Source organism: Vidua chalybeata, chromosome 4, assembly GCF_026979565.1.
Source record: "Vidua chalybeata isolate OUT-0048 chromosome 4, bVidCha1 merged haplotype, whole genome shotgun sequence".
NCBI lineage: Eukaryota > Metazoa > Chordata > Aves > Passeriformes > Viduidae > Vidua > Vidua chalybeata.
This window is the reverse complement of record NC_071533.1, coordinates 21016028-21036251: the sequence shown is the minus strand read 5'-3', so window position 1 is coordinate 21036251 and position 20224 is coordinate 21016028. Positions and strand designations below refer to the sequence as shown.

General features: G+C 37.7%; 1 protein-coding gene across 2 annotated transcripts in view; it reads right to left on the bottom strand.

Annotated features, from left to right (window-relative positions):
- The window catches only part of GRID2 (glutamate ionotropic receptor delta type subunit 2), a 686989-nt gene that overhangs the window by 101710 nt on the left and 565055 nt on the right, over window positions 1–20224 (bottom strand). For both annotated transcript variants that reach the window (XM_053941218.1, XM_053941219.1), the window contains one exon: window positions 1211–1349. In XM_053941218.1, coding sequence (XP_053797193.1) covers window positions 1211–1349 — 139 coding nt within the window. The remainder of the gene's footprint in view (window positions 1–1210; window positions 1350–20224) is intronic.

The window sequence follows — 20224 nt, the reverse complement described above, 5'->3', positions numbered from 1 at the left end:
ATTTTGAAAGCAGCCGAACTAAAGGCAGAAAGACCTTAGGTGATGATACACACAAATCAGGGACTTGGATCAATGACTGGGCTGAGAAAACAGAACTTTCCCTAAGGTCAGCATTGAGCTTGACTTGAAGGTCAAGTTCTTACCTTTCTGAAGGAAGAAATACAGTGAAACATGCCTCTCTTCTTTAAAGTCAGTCTGATATTTTTTGCAAAGAGGATATATAGGAAAGGGTAATTTGGTCACTCTCACATACTTTCACAGACTTGCAGGCTCAAGATTAACCTGCTATGAAAAAATGGCCAGCTGTCCCTCACAGTGCTTGGCTACCTAATGCTTCCCTGTGTTTTCTAGTCTCTGCTTTGATCCAGGAGTGAGCATTTGAAGGTGAAGGTTATCACTGGAGCAATGGGAGTGAGGATAGCTCAGTATGCAGCTAGGTGAAGGAGAGGATACTGGAGTACAAAAGGGCAGAGAGAGAGGGTAGGAGACCTAGAAAGGTTCCTGTGGAATGGAAAGATGACATGATCTTCTGAAAAAGACTGGAAGGTGTGACAGAAAGAGTTCACCATAAAAGGGACAGGAGAGGACCAGGACATTCAATTTTGGGAGGCATGAAGCAGAGGAATGAATAGACAGGGAAAGGAGAACAACATGACCTGCTTATGTAGTAAGAGAGCTCCCAGGAGCAGAAGGAGCAAAGAGGAGATCCTAAACCAGTGAGTTTATTACTGTTTGTTGCTGTTAACACATCTTTGCTTTGGCAAGAATAGGTGAAGTCAGCTCTGAGTTCCTCATATACTGAAGAAGCATTGGGGTCTTCCTGAGCAGTGTCAGAAGGCAGCATTGTGGAATACATCTGAATGGAAAGCAGCAGCAGCAATCTATACTTTCCTATTTCAAACACTGATACTGTGTGGTCATCTCAAACTCAATTGCTTCTTTCAAAATATGTATGTGTGCAAACATACATATGTATGTCTGCCACAGGGAGAAGTATCTGCTAGAGGCCAACAGTTCCAATCCTAAAAACAAAGTGTCTCCAGGGAGACTGACAGTCCATAGTGTATTGTTATCTTTCTAACTATCCAACTACTTCTCAGGAGGATAAACATTTATTCCTGTTCTCACATTTAAGTAGAACATTTTTACCCCTCTACATGCATATTTATGTTCACCCTCCTTTCCCTTGAATCATTCTTTATCAACTTACTGGATGGAGTTCTCAATGCGTGTGATGGTGAGGAAAGCTGCTAGGTTGGCCGTGTAGGAGGAGATGACAATCAAAGCAAAAAGCCACCAGGCTCCCATCATCAGTCGGGTTGCCAGGGTTGTGTATGGAACCTCTCCTCCTGTGGGGAAAAAGGAAAAGCAAGAATTTTCATTTGGCAGAGGAATGCTTGTGCATCGCTCAGGATAACTAGACTCCAAGGTTAACAGCTTAAAGCAGTTCATTAAAACCTGGTGCTTCAGTGAACTGAGCAGGATTTGGAGCGGCACTTTCTATGCAACAAAAAACACTGAAGGAAGCCCACACTGTCAGCTATCATTCCTGTGTTTAATCTCTTTTGCTATTGTGCCTTTAATTACAGTTCATCTGCCAGTCCTGTCCAGTAATGGAAATAGACTTCTACATCTCAGAACAAAAGCAGGCAAAGGAAATTCTTACAATGTTCTTTCCTTAGAGATCTTATCTACAAACCTTAATTAAGTTTTTCTTTCATTTTGGGAATGTAAAGTCAAAAAATCCCATCAAACCACAATTACTTTTCACAGTTCTGTAGGCAGGCAGATGCTCGTGATAACCATATGTATTTGTACAACTTGCTGCAAGTGAACTTGGACATGCAGGAAAAAAACATCACACATATTGAAGAAGAAAGGAAACATTGTTTTCTATTCCTCTAGTTGCTTTCCTTTAAAATCCAACTGCCATGTAAACAGAACATGAGCAGCAATTAAGCCTCCCAGGATGAGCTGCAAACTATCGATTGTGTGACAAGAGCCAAGTAATGCTCGCCTTGAAATGCAGCAGTTTTTATTCAAATAGCTGCCCCAAAACACACTAGTTTGGAGTATTTGCAAGAGCTCTTTCTGTTTTAAAAATATACAAATCTCAGATTTTTAGATGAAGGATTTTTTTTTAAATCCCCCTTTTGTCTGCAGTATGTTTTGTCACAGCTACAAGTAACTAAGGGGGGGATAGGTGAATGTAGCAAAGACCCACAGTCAACTGCTCAAGATGTTCACCCTTTTCCTCTCCCTCTACACTGAGCAATTGGAGAAGCTGATATTGTTTTTGAGGTAGGTTTCTCCTAGGCAAAATCTTATGATGGTACAATGCCTGGGATTTGCAAAAGCAATTTGTTACCAATTCAATCATCTGTAGATAGCTTGTTTTGTACTTATGTAAAAACTCCTTAATATTTCCAGAGCAAGTAGGTTTAAGGGAACACAAATTACAATTATTTCCATTCCAAGAACAAACAATTTTCACTTATGTACAGAAACTGGATGTTTATTCAGTGCTGTCTATTAAGGATGCTCTTACTGCTTTATTCAGAATTTTTCTTACCTATACAAAACACTGGGAACTGTGCTTTGCCATACAAATTTGAAACTTTTTTCCTGCATCAGTGATGTGGAATTGTACCATATGTGAAATAATAATTTACTCCATTCATTTATACTTTTGGTATATAAACACTCAAATCCTTTGCCTTTTGAGAATTCCAGAGCTGGCAGACAAAATGTCTTAGACACAAACAGCTGGAAACAAGTTTTCTTTTATTTCCAAGATGCCATGTAATCATCTGAAATAAGAATCTACTGATCAGATTGGGAAATATTATTTCAGTGTAAGGATTATCAAGGATGAACACTAACTTCAACATCTGAAGATTTGGGTTTGTCTGCTGCATGAATTTTAAATTCCCTTTAATAGAGTATTTATACTTTACAATGTCTTTTGCAATGTTTTTTAAATACTTAGTTTAAAAATGATTTTTTAATAAAATGAAAAGAGCGATTATATTAATTTATCAGAAAAGGTTGTTTGTCCTTTTAACTTTCAGGTGACAATCTCTGCAGATAATCCTCACACTTAATTGAAATTGCTTGTGTGATTGAGAAGAAGCCAGTGATATTTTGGATATCCTTGCATATTCATTTTTCAGCTTAATGAGTAAAACTCTGAAATTCTCACATTTTTGAATTTAAATTAAATGTCAGAAGAGAGAGGACCATTGAAACTCACACACTTGCCTTCTGGTTCAAGCAAGGATGCTGTGCATCAAGTGAATATGAAAGCCACTATAGATCCCTCAGCCACAGCATTCCCTACTGTCCATACAGCTTTCCCATACTTCAGTAAGGTTGTCCCCACTATTCACTGTTACTTTTTCCTTTTCCCTCCAATGTTAAAAATAGACTTTAAAACACATGAATGCTGGTTAGTCCAAGTGCTTTTATTTCATCCAGGTGTTTGTGAAGCCTTGTTCCTAATTCACAGTTGTTCCTTGTTTACCAGAAGTCAATAAATGAAGCTTGAGGACAAATGATGTATTGTACATCATTGTATTGATGTACAATAAACACATATCAAAATAATTCCTCACTCCTCTAACAATTCTTGCACTGAAGCTTCTTAAACCGCCATTTCTAAAGCAGGGCTGACACCAAACTGCCTAAGTGCATGACTTTTTTGAAGCAAAACAGGCAGGGTACTCCACCTTTCCCAGAAAAAGAAGAAAAGAAACAAAAATCAAAGGAGATATTTTACTGCTATGGTATCGTTTCTTTGGCATCTGACTTAATGTGATACAGTCTCGTTCTATTGTACTCTCTGCTAAAACACTTCCTGCACCATGGCACCTTAAGAAACCTCTTCATTCTCCCAAGTTTTGTTTCTGGGGATAAAACTTTGTGAAGTTTTCTTTTGGTCCCAATACACATCTTCTCAATGCAGAAGACTGCCAGGTGACTCAGGAGAGCAACAATCACTGCTTTTCCATTAACATTACCACGACAGAGAGTGACAGACCTAAAAGATACTAAACTCGACTTTAACTCAGTGTGCAGGAGGGACAGGCATGCAAACCTCCCTGAGCTCTGCTTTCCAAGATCTAGGATGAGTTTCAGGTGCCTTGACATCTTTATGGACCACACCATGTTCTAGATACAAGAGATTACACAGAGGACACACAGCACAAAGCAGGAGGGAGCCAAAAACATGGAACAAATCTTTGCCTGCTGCTGTCTCTCATATCATACTAGCAAAGCTAAGTAACCCCTAATGGCAAAGGGGGCCAGCTGTGCAATGCAGTTGTGAGTTTGCTGGCCCCAAGTTGGGCAACTCCCTGGGGGCTCCCCTGGCAGGGGAGACCCTCCTCGAGCAGTTCTGTGTCAGGAACGAGAGATGCATTGCACTTTTTTGGTCTTCAACTTCTGTTTATTGTTATCTTATCAAAACTTCAGCACACTGTCTGCACCAGACTCTGTGTACAGGAAAAACAACACAAAAATGGCTAACAATCTCTTTTAAGTCTAATAAAAAATTAAGCTACCCAATTAAGAAGTGACACCTAAATTATTTTCCTTTCTAAAACTGACCCCTAAAGACCCACAATGCAGATTTTTCTACCCAATTACAAGACACCACCTAAACCCAAGAAGAAAGAGGGAGAGAGAAGAAAGGAACTCAAGACAACACCCTATATCCTCCATCTTGAACCCATCTATAACATACTAAAAATCCTAAAACCTAAATTTCTCACCCATGTGACATACTATGCTACTATCTACAATTTCTACAATCTATTTCACATTTTTGTGGGGACAGAATTTGGCCCACCATCCCATCTAATGTCAAAGGTGGTCCATACAGCATTGGGAAACTTTCTTTGCTGAGACCCAACATGACAATGGTAAGAGAACAAAGATGTAGAGGGAAAAGATCTGTCAGTTGATATGACTCCAATTGTGACAACAGATTTAGTGCATGGGAAAAAGGTCAAAGATTTATAACAGCTCTGCTTCTGCCATAGGCAGCTGCAGGAGCGGCCTTGAAGCAACTGGACCAATTGGGGTGTTGGTTGAGTAAGCATTCTCATGCTACCTCTCTCACACCTTGAACATCAGCTAATAAATTGCTCAGTGCAAGGAGGAATACATGTTGATGACCAGAGTTCTATGACACCTCATTCCTATAGCAGAATTTGTCAGTGGAGGTCAGCACACTGGTTATGCTTACAGAAAAAACACTGCTTTTGGGGCATGATGAGCAGATCCTAAAAGTAGTGAGCCCCACTCACGAAACAAATGGAAATCATAGAAGACAGCAGTCCAGGAGTTGCTTTGACACATTAAGAGACAGATCTCAAAGGACTACAGAGGCTATATTATCATTTATTGTGGCCTTTGCAATACATCTACAGTAGGGTATAAGGCAGCACAAAATTCCACTACGTGTACCTCACCTACGTTGTGGCTACAGCTCCCAGTATAATTAATCTGATGTGTGATGGGTGCTAAAATCACTTAGAAAAATCAAATCTGCCTTTAAAATTTTCAGACTGCATGTGCAGGAAGGGAAAGATATTTTCCAGAGTAAACTGAACTAAAAAAATCAATCTTATTGGGAGTTTTCTTAAAAAGTTGAATTACTGTAGAAGTCACAGTGAAAAAAATTACTTTTAGTCCTCCCAATCTCATCTAATGCAGCTCTCCTCCATCAATCCTAGACCATTTTAATGCTGGCCTACTTCGGATGACAGGCTTAGACAGCAACTTATCTTATAAATTTCTGCTTATTCCCGTTTCTTTCCAAGTGCTTCAAGCTAAACAAAAGGCAGGAAAAATAATGCATTGTCTTGATAATGCAAATAATATAATGCATAATTATGACAGACTTAAATACCAGGGTAAAACCCAACTTAGAAGACAAAATGTTAAGCTATACAATTACCGTACACATTTTTACGTTAAAAAAATTATCTTCCCTCATTAACATTCAGTTTAAAGGTTTCTTCATGTCAAAAATCACAAGAGAGGAGTACAGGCAAGAAGGAGGAATGAAAACACAGGACAAATGGGCAAAATAGGGAAATTCAGGATCACAGCCTGGTAAGATCTTGATATTTTATAATTCTGGGTTAAATTTGAAGAATTCAAAATGCATAGGCACTTTTTCCAGATATCTTGTTCTCAGGATTTGTCAATTGTTTGCCTGAAGAAAAACTGCAGTGAGCTGAGCTTCTGTGTAAGGAGTTTTCTAGATAATTTAAAGAACCATGAAAAATATGTTAATTGTGACTGCTTTGTTGAGGAATTGTAATGTTATCAAAATTAAAACCAAGAATGTCAACTGTGCTTGTTAAAAAAAGGTGAAGAAATAATAGGGTGGGTTATCTGGGGACAGATTTTGATTCTGCTTTTTCCTACAAAAATTCTGTCCACATTCAGTGAATTGTTGGCCTTTGGTAAAAAAAGCACAAAGGACTTGGGAGTTGGCTGCAATTTAGCCTGTAACCTGTTAGAACAGTCACATCAATTATGCTGTGCATCTGCAATTTCCATAAATAAAGAGGTGCAGATTAAAGAAACAGAAGTGCTTGTTGCAAACAGTTTAGATCAATGTCTTCTCTTTTCTTTGTGAAAGGGACATTAAACAGAGAGTGCATGTAATGGAAGTAGTTTGTATTAACAAAGAGGAAAAGGTATTCTATATTTCCGCTTTTTTATTGCTACAAGAAACAAAACCTAAAGTTTGACTGAGCTCTGTGATTTTTGCAAAACTGCAAAGCAGAACTCTTCAAAGGCAGAACCTTTCAGAGCATTAGGTATTGCTATTGTTCTCTTAAAAACTTTCCTGATAATATAAAATCTCACCGACTTTCAATTGGAAATGTTCAATTCAGTATAGGACAAAAAATATTTTACAGTCAATGAAGCCTATACCTATTTCTACCAGCTGTGAAGTAAATGCAGCTTGGAAGTTTTCAGGAAATTTCTCATCATAAATTTTTCTTCCCTTATTTTCATTTATTTCATCTATCCTTTTCCATTCTTCCTTGAACTTTACTTGTATTCATCCATAACATTTAAGCTGTCATGCCATAACCTGAGCTTGTAATATTCCATTTTGTGCTGAAGTTAACACCCACTGACCACAGCAGGCACGACGAATTATTCCACAGGAGAATTCAACTCCTTGAATTGGTTATGCCTTCTAAATAAGCTTGTAAATCAGTGGCTGAACTTTCTGTCCTTGCACATATTGGCAGATTGCAGGGGTTTGAGAGTGGAGAAGGAACTGATCATGAGGCAGGGCTGGCAGCCAGAGCTTACAAGGTGTGGAGAAGTTTGAGAGACAGCTATAGTTTTTACTCACCACAACACCTGTTCTTCCTGTAGCATTTGGTTTCTATTAAAATGTAGTGATTTAAAAAACAAAAAATTATATATAAAAAGAGACATTCAGATATTTTGCTTCACACATGAAACATTTCTTCAGGTCTTTAGTCCCTAATGAGAGAGCACTGCATCTATGTATTATTACTATACTGTGAAAATACTCCAAATATATTAGGAACTATTCTTTGAGTTCATTGGAAGTAGTAGGATTGGAAGGGATCCAACTTTCTTTTTCTTTACCAAAGCAATTATAAAATTTTCCATCAGATCCCAAAGATAAAGCTTTATTTTTTTAATAATAAAATAGTAAATAATAGTAGACTTTTTTAATGGTTGTATCTTTTGAAATTGTTAAAAGTCTGTTTATATTTGTTAAGTCTTTCATCTTGTTACATACAGATATTAAGATGGGAAAAGATCTTGAAGGTTCAGTTTGGTCTTTAGGTTTACAATAAGTTCTTTTGGTCGTCTTTCTAAAACCTGCCCAATGTTCTAAGACTCGAGTCAGCAAACAGAAATCTTGGAAGCTACACAGCAAACTCTGATAAATGCTGGGGTGAAATTTGTTTGAATTTGCTGATTTGAAACTGTGTTATGGTAGTAGCTACATTTAAACTCCACCACACAGTATTTAATTTGCTTTTTTTTTCACAAGCACAGAAGAGGAATATTTATTGCCTTTCTGACATAACAATTTTGAATAGTATTACCTTCACCTAATGCACCAATATCATTAAGGTTTCTCTATCTCCTAATAAAGTTTTCAGCTCCCTCCTTCCTGTTGTTCACAGTTCTGCCTCACCTCTGGGTACACTTTCTCCCCAGGTCATTTTTTCTCTGCAGTTTGTAGCATTTAACACTTTGTGTTCCTTTTCCTTTCAATATGCTCTACCTGTGTATTCCAGATACTTCAGCATGGCCAGCTGGAGGCTTGAAACACACACCTCTCAGCCTGACTGCCCCTCTTACACATCACATTTTCCCTTATGCATCACAGAGATGCTCTACAGGAGCTCCACTCCAGTGTGATTTGGTGGCCTGCAGCAGACATTGTCTCATTTTGTGCTCCAGCCATTAGCAGACAGACACAGAAAAAGATCAAGATCAGTTCTTTCCAAATTCTCAACCTCTGAAATACCTAATCCATTCTGACATAGTGACACCTTCTTCCCCTTTTACCTGCCTTGTCCATCTGGCTTTCAGTATTTCCAAGTGTTCCTACTAGATTTCAGAAACACCATGAAGATCAGCTCTGTATTTCTGAGTCTAACTGTTCTTGTTTATTATTCAGATTTATCCTGCTGGTCTGTAGGCAATTAAAGAATGCATTCACTTTGTCCTTTGGTGCTCTAATTAATTTTTTTGCCCCTTAATGTCTTATTTCTGAACTAAACAATCACTGACTCTTGCCATTTGTTGTTGTTAGTGTAATGATCCCCTGACTAATCCCATTACATTTTCTGCCTGGAAGATTGTTTTCTTTCAGCTGGGTGGGAAGCACTGTCCTCACTGCACTCCCAGAAGGGAAGCAATGATGCACAAAAGAAAGTTCCCCTCATTTATTTCTCCCCTTTATGTGACAGGAAGAAATCCTAAACTATCATTCCTTTCCTTCAGGCTTATTTCAAATCACTCCTAGTTATCTGAAATCTGTGAAGGAGTTTCAGAAACTGCATCTTATACATGTAAAGATCCTTATCAGCAGCTCTGGAAGCCAGCTAACCTGAGAGTGTATGCACAACCTTGTGGAGGCAGATGTAGGCTTTCCCCAAACTCCTGCCAATGAGGCCAGGCACAAGCCAGTTCCAATCTGAAAGAGAGATTACCATGCTACCTTGTCACCCACTGTTACTGCTGGCCAGCAATCACCTCCAAGCTACATCTCATATCTTGAAAACTCCTTCTGAAAATCCTCCATTTGCTACTGCTGTGTAGCTGTTTGGTTGTGCCTTTGGCACTTGACTCACGTACTAAGGCTCATTGCTCAGCTCTGTTTTCTCATTAATAGGAAAAGATTACCCATGCTGAGATTTCAAATGCTGGGACTAATCAAGGACTAGTGGCAGTGCCACAAAAACCCTCATCAAGTTACACCCGGAGAACCCATCTCTAAATCTGGTCAGAGGGCCTTGACATACGACCTGATGGACCAATAGAAATATCCAAAAGGTTGTGAAATGCCTGCTCACAAACTATTTTGCTTAAAATACAGGTTCTTCAGTCATGTTCCGTGAAAATATCCTCTCTGAAACTAGAAATTCCTCTAGCATCAAGGAAAAGGTCAGTGCTACCCAGTGCAAAGCATTTCAGGCTACTACAGCATTGCTCAACACTGGATTAGCAACCTACCATGTTCGTAAGTTTAAGTCTCTGCTATGTCTATTACCAAATTATTTTTCTGTCAGTCTTCAAATACCAGCCTGCCTAACTTGCTGTGTCTACTGTAAAAGCTTCATTCTAGTAACAGAGGGCTAATCATTTGGCTACCAGGCTCCCTTGGAAAATTCTGCCAAGATACTGCAGGAACTGTCAGACATCCTTGAGTAAAACTTTGTTTGAAAATTAATCTATCTGCAGCAGCCTGTCAGATGCACCACTTCACTACATGTTCCCTTCCCTCCCTGGGTCTAATTTATACACAACAGGAGTTAGAGGCACTAGGAAGATGAAAAATAATTTGTGACAATAGTGCCCCTAAGGGCAAACCAAGGAGGGCATCCAGAGACAGCCTACCTTTAGCTAAGTGGGAGCTGTAACTATAAAGGTCAGCTTTAACTCTGTCTTAAACCTCAGGTACTGATCACACTCCTTTTATAATGCTCACCATTCCCACTAAGCTGTGACTAGACAGTGCAGGATTCAGCCTCAGAATAACCTAGATAGAACTGCGCTCTGCTGCTTCTTTTAAAAGCTGCTGTGTCTTTAAAGTTGCAAAACTTTTCCATAAACCAAACTCTATTCCTCTGAAAAAAAATCATCAGGTTTGCAGGGAAGAAAGCAGAGAATGAAAACAGAGAAAATTTGTTTTATGAGAGAAGCAATAGCAAGTCAAACCCAAAATTGAATGGACTTTCTAAAAGGCTATTTTAAACAGAAATTCAAGCCTCTATCAAAAAGGAGAGCAGTACAATGATAAAAATTTTAACTTACTTTTTCTATTCAGAATTTTTAGATAAACCCCAAACATTTAAATATATACTGAAAGCATAAAAAGGGTGTAATAACTACATTCGAGTAGAATAGTATCTAATGTGATAAGAAGTCTAAACTCTTTTCAGCTGAGCTGAGATTCCAATTTTCTGCATCACTAGCAATGATAATGTTACACAAACAGTGTTCAATCATTAAATTAATTCCCATTAAATCAATGTCCTTAAAGGCCAAACAGTCCTTTAATAATTACCTGATTAAAGTGATGTTAGCATATCATATTAGTTACAGTATATTTATAATTCTCTTCACAACAATAAATCTTTTCTTTCCACCCCTCTGGCTGAAATAGTGGCAATAATGCAAAAGTTGGGAAGGGAAACATGTTGTATCACCATTTAGCAAATGGCTGTGCTCTAGCTTCTCCTGGTGTCTGTGATGCTTTAATTGCACACATTGATCAGATTTTCATTCCTATTATGTAGTATTTACAGGATCAATCTTCAAGACCTATAGGAATCAATTCCTGGGTTTTAGGCCTAGACCCACAAGCTTAATGACTTATTTCAGATATTAACAATTTTGCACTGTCACTTTCTGTCTTCCTGTGGAATTTGCAAAATATATTTTCAACTGCAAATCAAAGTTCACAAGAGATAAAAGAAAATTCAAACATTAGTTTGCATTAATATAGTGCCAATACATTGCATTGACTTGTGCAACATTATCAGAGAGAGAGGACATGAGTAGCCTTTACAGCGCTTCTAAAAGTTCTGGTAAATATATCAAAAAGTATATTTTGTTTTTCTCTTCTGCTGCCATTACAAAAGAGGAGCAATGACTGCAGCTAAAATGAAAATGGAGGCATCCACTAATATTTGCTGAAGTTACTGGGAGCCCTTAGATTAATTAGTACGAGTCTTATACTACAAGTCTTGATATTTGAAAGTGCACCTTTTGATACCTGTAACAGTGACCACATTGAAACTGAGGCTTGCTGTCCACCTCTCATGAATCAGTTGGCCAAAATATATTGTATTAATGCTGTCGAAATGCATTGGTTTATTAGAAGACTTAGCAGGGTTTCAAATTTAATTTTGGGGTTACCAAATATAGGACCATTCAATTACATAATCATAAATAACTGTGCAATAAGCCTAGCAATTTTACCAACAGCTTTTTGCAAAAAAAAAAAAACAAAACAAAAAAAAAAAAAAAACAAAAAAACCCACACAAACAAACAAAACAAACAAACAAAACAAAACAAAAAACTGATCAGATAATTCTTTGTTGCCACTTTCATAACATAGGACAATAATTCTACAGAATATAATTATTAATATACACACACAGAGAAGAACACAGATAAGAGCTCAATGGGCATTTTTAAGAAACACAAGGAGCCTCTGGGGATGCTCTTCAGGAGCCCTGTGATGAGATTTGAGCTTTGAAGATGGCACTTGATTGCATGCCTGTGTGAAGGCGCTATTTGCAGCCACTGGGAAGGCATCAAAGTGATATATGCTTGCTATTATTTTAGAGGATATTGGCACTGGATCTTAACAAATAACCTTGCACACTGGCAATGTTTAGATCAGATTTCAAGAGATGCTGAGACCAAATCTCTCAATTACTGATGTCTGAATTCAAACACTGTGAAGCCTCAAGCAATCAGCCACAATTATCATCTCTGGTACATATTCATAAGTGGCTGAGAAGATGATGTGTGTGTTACCGTCATATAGTTTGCTGTATGGTGTGGTCTTTCTGCAAACTACTGACAGGGTTGTATGTAGCACCTTCAGGGACAGCAGAAAGAACTGTGCACAATGGACTGAAAACAGACCATCTGTACGTAAAATTGACATTAAGCTAAACAATGCCATTAATGAGGTATTAAAGTGTGGCTTTAGCAAAGAGCCTGTCAGAGAGGGCATTATGAATATGAGGGAGAGAGTCCCCTTTGGCTGAAACTGAGCAACTGTGAACCAAGCAAAGCACAAAACAATGTAGTGTGACCATAAGGACAAACATTCCAGTACAGCCCTCACATCTTTTGACAAGTAGTTTTCCCCATACTCTTTTTACCTCTACATGATTCTGTGACTCAAGATTTTAGGGGGTTAAGGGAATGTGAAAAAAGGATTACACATGACAAAATATGGTTTTGCTTGAATTTTTAAAGAATTATGATCTGTTGTATAAATCTGTTCTTCCAAGTTTTCCAAGCATCCATCAGTACAGAGTGACCCCTGACTACTTCAGAGGCAACTGAATCACAGGCATCTCAGACACCTTAGTTCAGTTTTCCTGTCACTAATTCTAGTTATCCTTTAATTTTCAGAATTCCTCTCTGCAATGAACTCCTAACCTTACAGAAATCAATCATCACCAGTGCAGTTCTAATTATATTCCTAAATAACAAGTTTTAAAATTTAGACTAAAATTCCACTTCAGATACATCCTGCAATGTTGTTATCAAAGTGATCTCTAAAACTCAGATGACCTAATGTGGTATTATGACAGTGAACAGAGGACAGAATGAAATCCTCATTCTTTTAAGTTTCACAGAATAAAATGCTATAATGCCATTTATTGATGAAACTCACTAATATGAATGCTTATGTTTGAAAGTGGAATAACCTTGTTTTCACAGCAAATCAGCTATCACCCTGCTTAAGATTACAACTCAGGTTTTTCAGAAGTGAAAAGCGACTTCAAAGGTGACTTTACAGGATAGTGAGGATTTTCCTCTTTGGGGATATAGAAATAAAAGAAGCTATTGTAAGAATGAGGTACATGCTTATGGCTAGAAATGTTCTATTAGCAAGTGCATCTGGGCACGAACAACGAACACCCCACTCAACAGATTTATTATCACTGTTCCTTCACAGCCTGTTTGCAGATGACTTTCTTTCCCCTTCATCTCTACCTTTACTCTGTCCTAGTGTGGGGCAAGACAAGACTTCAGTCAAAATCACCCATGTTCCTTCATCTCCCTTTTGCCTGGTAGGTGAGGTATTGCACATTTTTAACCCAGCCCCATCTCACTAACTTCAAAAACACTGAAGAGGTGAAGTCCCACTTTAAGATCTCTCCCTCCACTACTGGCAGTGGAAGGATAAAAATTAAGCAGCAGGAGATTCCTACAACAGAATGCTGTTATAATGAAGGCAATCCCCTTAATTTGCATGCTGGGAAGCTGACTAGATTAAAAAAAATACAAACAAAGCCCCCCGACAGCCCTCATTCTACTATGTATGCTGAGACTCCTTCATCTCAACAATCAGGGAAAGGAACAGGTTAGTTAAAAAAAATAATTTGATAGCATTTTTTGTTTCCTTTCTATTTTGATTTTAGTCTACTCCTTTTATAAACACTTCAATATTACAAGAGGTCTGAGGAAAAAACCCTCATCTGCTGAAGAAGGGAGACTTTCTGCCAGCAGCTTGAAAACCTCTGGTACTCCTGTCTTTATAGCTTTCAGGCAATTTTCCTGGCACCTGCCCACCAGTTGATGTTGTGAAGTGGCTCTGCATGGGTGGATGCAGCTATGGCACAGCTGTTGCAGAGGAGGGACTCCTCACAGGGCAGAAAAGCAACACAAAACTACCGTGGGTTCCCTATAAAACCCATGTTTGTCTGGTGCCTTGGATGTCCTCAGCTGAAAAAGGCTGATCAGTTTGCAGATGAAACTGCCGGCATCCCAAACAGAGGGGGAGTATTTTTAATAAAGCTAAAACTAATTTCTTACTTCCTCCCTACCTTAAACAGCTGAAGTTGTCAATTTCACTGTAAACTCCTGAGCAGGAATATCAAATAGCAGGACAAGTAAGACTTGCCTCTTCAGCCTCTAAACATCTTTGAAGATAAAAATGGGGGTTATGTTGTTCCTTCACACAAGAAACACTCTGTTCCTAAATAGTTCTTCCTTGTTTCCACAATTAAATGTATATTATACACAGGTGAACACTGAAAAGTCAAAATTGGTCACCTAATCTGAATCTAATTTATTCATTCTTTACCCAGTTACAGCATATAGTCATATTAGAAATTACAACAACTAAAGACACTGTTCTGAGTAAAATATTCACCTTGGGATGTTTTTGAAAGAAAAAAGAATGATGGAGAGATGTCATGACATCCAGTTCTTCTTTCCTTTTGCCTCACTTGGTCTTGATCAGGGTTTACACTACAGCCAGACAGACATTACCTTCTCACAGTCAATCAGAGCTAGTCTTAGTCAGTTTTAAGGTAGTTTTTGGGCTTTCACACTGCCATTCATTCTCCATCTCCTCACACACAGTACATCAGACACAAAATCTCTAAACAGACTACCTCATATACCCAGTGATATTACTCAAAGAACCACATGCAGAGAAGATGTAGAAATGCATTATTTAAGATGCCTCTGAGAACTGCCTGAATCTTAACTTCAAATTAGGGGAATATCCAAGCATATCCCCTGGTAGTTTCACACTAGTATATCACATTGCTGCAAACAAATGCCCACACTGAACATTTTACTAGGAGCATGGTTACTCCATGGCGCTACAGTTTCAAAAAAAGACAAATAAACCTCTGGAAGGACATAAAGCTACATCCAAGGCTTACAAAAGTGAACTGCATACACAACAACAGCTCTCAGTACACACTGTCAGTTCCAGTGACCGTTTGTGATTTCCAAATACATTTGAGACACAGGACACAATTGCCAAAATGTACTCATTTTTGGATGCCATCAAGAGGGCTGGCCAAACCACTGAGACATGCAAAAGGAGCTTGGGTACCACAGGGCTGCAGCCCCCATTTCAGAGAGGTGACTTTATGAACGTAAATACACTTACTAATGCAGTAGCCCAGATTTAATCAAAATGACATGAGTATTTGGTGGGGGGGTCATACTTTAAGGTGGAACTATCATGCCACAAATAAATCTGCTGGTGTATGTAGTCTGTTTGGTACATGTTTTGTATCTGACTTTTCATTTTCCCAGCTCAGTGCTGTGCATTTTAGGCTCAGCAAGTCTGTTCCCCTTGCTACATGAATATGTCAAGACTGACGTTAGTTTGAAGAGCAATTAAAATTGTTAATTAATGAGACTGGCATTTAAGTTTTGCTTTCTATCAGAAGGTATAAAACATGTTTTTATGAAGGAAGATGGGTAACATCTCCATTTTAAAACTAAGGGCTGATAGCTAAGATATTAAATAATGTTTCTGTGGTCAGCCAGCAGATCAGGTACAGAAATCAAATTAGGAACTAGGTCCCAGTCCTAAAGCCTTTACTTTATACTGGATCTTTTTTGTATTTCTAAACATACCCTCCTCCCGCCCACAATAAATCGTGTTTCATCAGTAAATATCATATGTGAAGATATAATTAATTTCTAACAGAATTTTTCCAGAATGATTCTAGAGTCTTCCTCTGAATATTAAATATTTGATTGTTGTACAGTTAATTAAGATAAAATGTCACTAAGAAAGGATGTTGCTACAGCATAATGGTTTCCTGCTGATAGGGATATGCCAAGAGTGAGATAAGCAAGATGGAATAATTTATTAAGCAACAGCAGACTCCAGGCAGTGCATTTCAGGAGGATTATATCACACCTTGGGTGGTAATACAAGGAAGAAGACTGAGAATTCTGAGCAGCTGTAACCATCTGAGAAGTATTATAATGACTTCAAAGTGCCAAAGCTTGGAGGCCGTTTTATTGCTCTTATGAAATGTAATTTACTCAAGGCAAACAGTAAGATTTGCTCATTTACCAGGTATATCAGCATAATTGGCCATTACTGACACCACTGATGACCAATCAAAACCTCCAGTTGTGACCAGCATTTCAAACAAAAATAAGGGGATAAAAAAATAGCCCACCATTTTTTTAACATCATCCATTTCATAACTTTTCTAGGTTAAGCAAGTGTATTAAGATCTCTGAAGAAAATTATAGTTTTGCAGCTAATACTTCAAGTGCTCATTATTCTATGGTCAATTTCTATTTATAAAACTGTAATGAATGTTTGTTTTTTGCAATCACTAAGGAGTGATTAAATCTTGAATGATTCAGCCATTTAAAAGATATTTTCTATTATACAAAAAAAACCCCAAACCCAGACAAAACAGAGCCTTGCATCTTTACCTGCATAATCTAAAATCCTGCCAGGCCAATCTAGAAATAACCTTCTCTTACACAAAAATTCAAAGCAAAATGAGCAGAGTGTGATAAGATAGAGACTAAGTCTTTTATGGTGTCTTTCATATCAAATACAAAACATTGTAGTTTTCTCTAACTTCATTATTTTGTCAACATTCAGTTGAAATCTATTATACTAAGTTAGCTCATCACTGAATTCTGAAGCAAAATTTGAGAGGCTGCCTTCAAAACAAAATCCCCAAAAACATTCTTCGGCAAGTCCTTGGTATAAAATTATGCAGCATTTTACCTGTCTCAAAAATTGTTCCATTATACAAAAAGTGTTGGCAGTAACTCTAGATCTTGAGCTTCTGTTTCTTAAATCATTGATTTTATCCAGTACTGGTGAGAGCAGAGTACTCCCTAGAGCATTTTATAACAAGAGCCCCTAATAGGAAGCTAATAGAAAACCTTCAGGAGATTAAACTAGGTTCTCAGCAAGTATAAAAGTAATCAGACAGTAGCAACTTGATTCAGCTGATCTAGATGAAGATTTTAGTAAAGTTTTTAGAACCCCCAAATTTCTCTGAGAGTTCATATGGCAGGTTCCCTATACTGGCAAATTCTAAGTGCAAAATTTGAGCGAGTAGCAACAATACCATTGCTAAAGAGAAGGTTGTATAGAGTAGCACAAAAGCTGAGCAAAGTCTACAAAATATATCATTATTCATATATCACTCAGACACTCTGAAGTAGAAAGGGACCTTGTCCCTTTCTTGTCCCTTGTCCCAAAGCAGGGCTTCCTAAAGACAGATTTCTGTCCAGTTGTCAAAAGTAATATTCAAAATAAGCAAAATGACGAGCTTTAGCCACTTAGTTTTCTAGGATGAACAAAATGAAAAACACAAATTCAGAAGCCGTGACACTAAACTTCAACACAACTGCAATCTTCCACAGTCTGAATCTATGAATTTGCTTCATCTTTAGATGAACAGACAACTCAGAGAAAACAGATATTATCTTAACTACTCATGCCTGAATTTTGATTTCAGAGTCAGAAGCATTTGCTTTTAATATAACCCACAGCAGCATGGCTGAGATCACCTAAAAGTCTCTTAATAGTCACAGTACACTGCAAATTCAGTGGGTATATTGGGTAGGAAGCCAAAGCATTTCAATGCACTGCCTTTTTTTTTTTTTTTTTATAATGAAGGGCTTGAGCACAGAATAAAAACTCCCTTTGCATTTTATACACTTTTATATTAATTAAGTTATATTGCAGCTTTATCCTGATATATCTTAAAAAAATAATGTAAACTATTTTAGCTGATCTCAATAATGAATGAACGTCAAATAAAAAGGGAAACTTAAAATATATCTCCATATTACCAGTCTCAAAATGGTGCTGAAAGTGGTCACTGAAATATCAAGGTAAGAAAGTGAAAGCCAAGTTTAAGACCTAACTTAAAGTGATACAAGTAGCAGTCACATTAAGTTTTAGTCTACCTTTAAGGAAGCAACTAAAAATATTTAAATTTTGTAACCGAGTATGACAGCAATTATAGACCTGCCTTAAAAACCATTGGATTGCTCTGTCTTGACTTTTGCCTATAGACAACGACACAGTATTTTTCTTTGGTGTTTCAAAAATTGAAAAAGGTCAAAACTTGTTAATAGCATTTGAACAAGACATCAGAGTCAAGAGTGAACAAAAATAAAAAGGGACACAGTGAACTACAGCTACTTGCTAAAATCTGCCAAATTTTTAACTATTTCAGATGGAATGAGCTCTTTGTTTCAATCATAATAGGTAATGAGTTTCCTTAAAGAATGAATTGTATTTTTGCAGCAGAGGACTCTCTTGAGAACCATGGCAGGTCTGAAATCAGTCTGCGTGCTTGTAGATTTTCCCTCTGTCTAGAGGAAAGAAAGAGAAGATGATGCCACAAATCATTTGTTAGCCCCAAAAAAAGAATCCAGAACTATCAGAGCACAAACAATCTTTGGTTCAAGCTGCTTTGTTTCTGTCAGCACAGGGCATAAAATCATCTTTGGCTCTATGTTTTGATAACAGAAATGAATACCTTGTCATGCTTTAAATCTCTGCTCAAAGGTTTCTTAAGTGAACATGACAGTATTTGAAATGCCTCATGCTGCTACACTTAAGATTTGCCAATCAGAATTAATGGCAACAGATTTACTATTTCAAAACAACTAAAAGCTGCAGTTTTTCTGCTGAATGCAGAGCTGATGAATGAAAAGACAGGCAAAATCACCACAATAGCCAGTTACCCTGTCAATGAAAATTATTTTCATATGTCTGTATTCACAAGGATTACTAAACAATAACGCTTCAGCTAACATAGGTTTTGTTATATTCAAATTGAATGTGAAATACAAGCTGGCATTATAAATGGATCTCTTTTTTGCACTGAATTTCTGAATTCTTATGAGTCTTTATGTTTATATCATTCAGTAAGTGTATTTTGGTATAGATAAGTATAAGTAAATGTATTTTGGTATAAATTATTTTCAATGTGTTTCATTTTTCCTTTTAGCTAATTCAGGACAGTTCTGCTTGTTGTTTGAAGGAGAGAAAAACTATAGATACATGTCTATAGCTTTCCCTCACTCAGTAGGAACCAAGTGAATATTTTACATTATTCTAGTGAATTCTATAGAGTTGTGTTGAAAATCCACATGGTAGAGTGGTTAGGTGTCTCTCTCTCTCTGTAAATAATTGCTCCCACCTTCCAGTTCTGCGAATTTCTTTTTCTGAAGTTGCACAACAGTTTTGGTGCCCCCAGATACTTTGTACCACCAGCAGGTTTTACGGATTTGCATCTCATGTGCGACACCTCTTACCACAGGGAGTAGATGCAGATCTGCTCAAATAATTTTTTTTTTCTTTCTCCCTATTGAATTCTGCTACTGTTGCCACCTGATCCCCCTTCTTCAGATCTAACTTCTTCATCAATTCCATGTTGAATTCAAGATTTCTTTCTAAGCCCTCTTTATGCACTCTTTTTCATTGATTGGTCAAAAAATCCTTTTCTTTTTAAGCTAACTGGGCATCTATCCAAGGGCTGCCTTGTGGGCTTGTATGCTGGACCTATGAGTTAGGAAATTTCAGGGAACCAGGCAACACAGGCTTCCTTGGATAAGCATGAGGCAAACGATTCAGGTAACAATTGCTCAGACTGAGGTGTATTAAACCAGTTGTGCCTCCTCTGAACCTTAGCTGGGCAGTCTCCTAGAAAGCTTTTAGGGACTCCTGTTGGGAGAATAGGAGGGATGCTCAGGCTAATAAACCTGTGTGGAATGGCTCACATTCATGCAGTAAAGAAACTCATTCACAAGTTCTAACCTTACAAGAAGTCAGATGTAATGAGTCTCATTCTGTAACAGACCAACTGCTCTCTCACAGCTGGATTTGCTAAACACACTTGGGGAAATTTTGGACAGAAAGAGAGCTTTATAAACCCACCCATATACATTCAAAAAACTTTGATAGGTCTCAGCTAC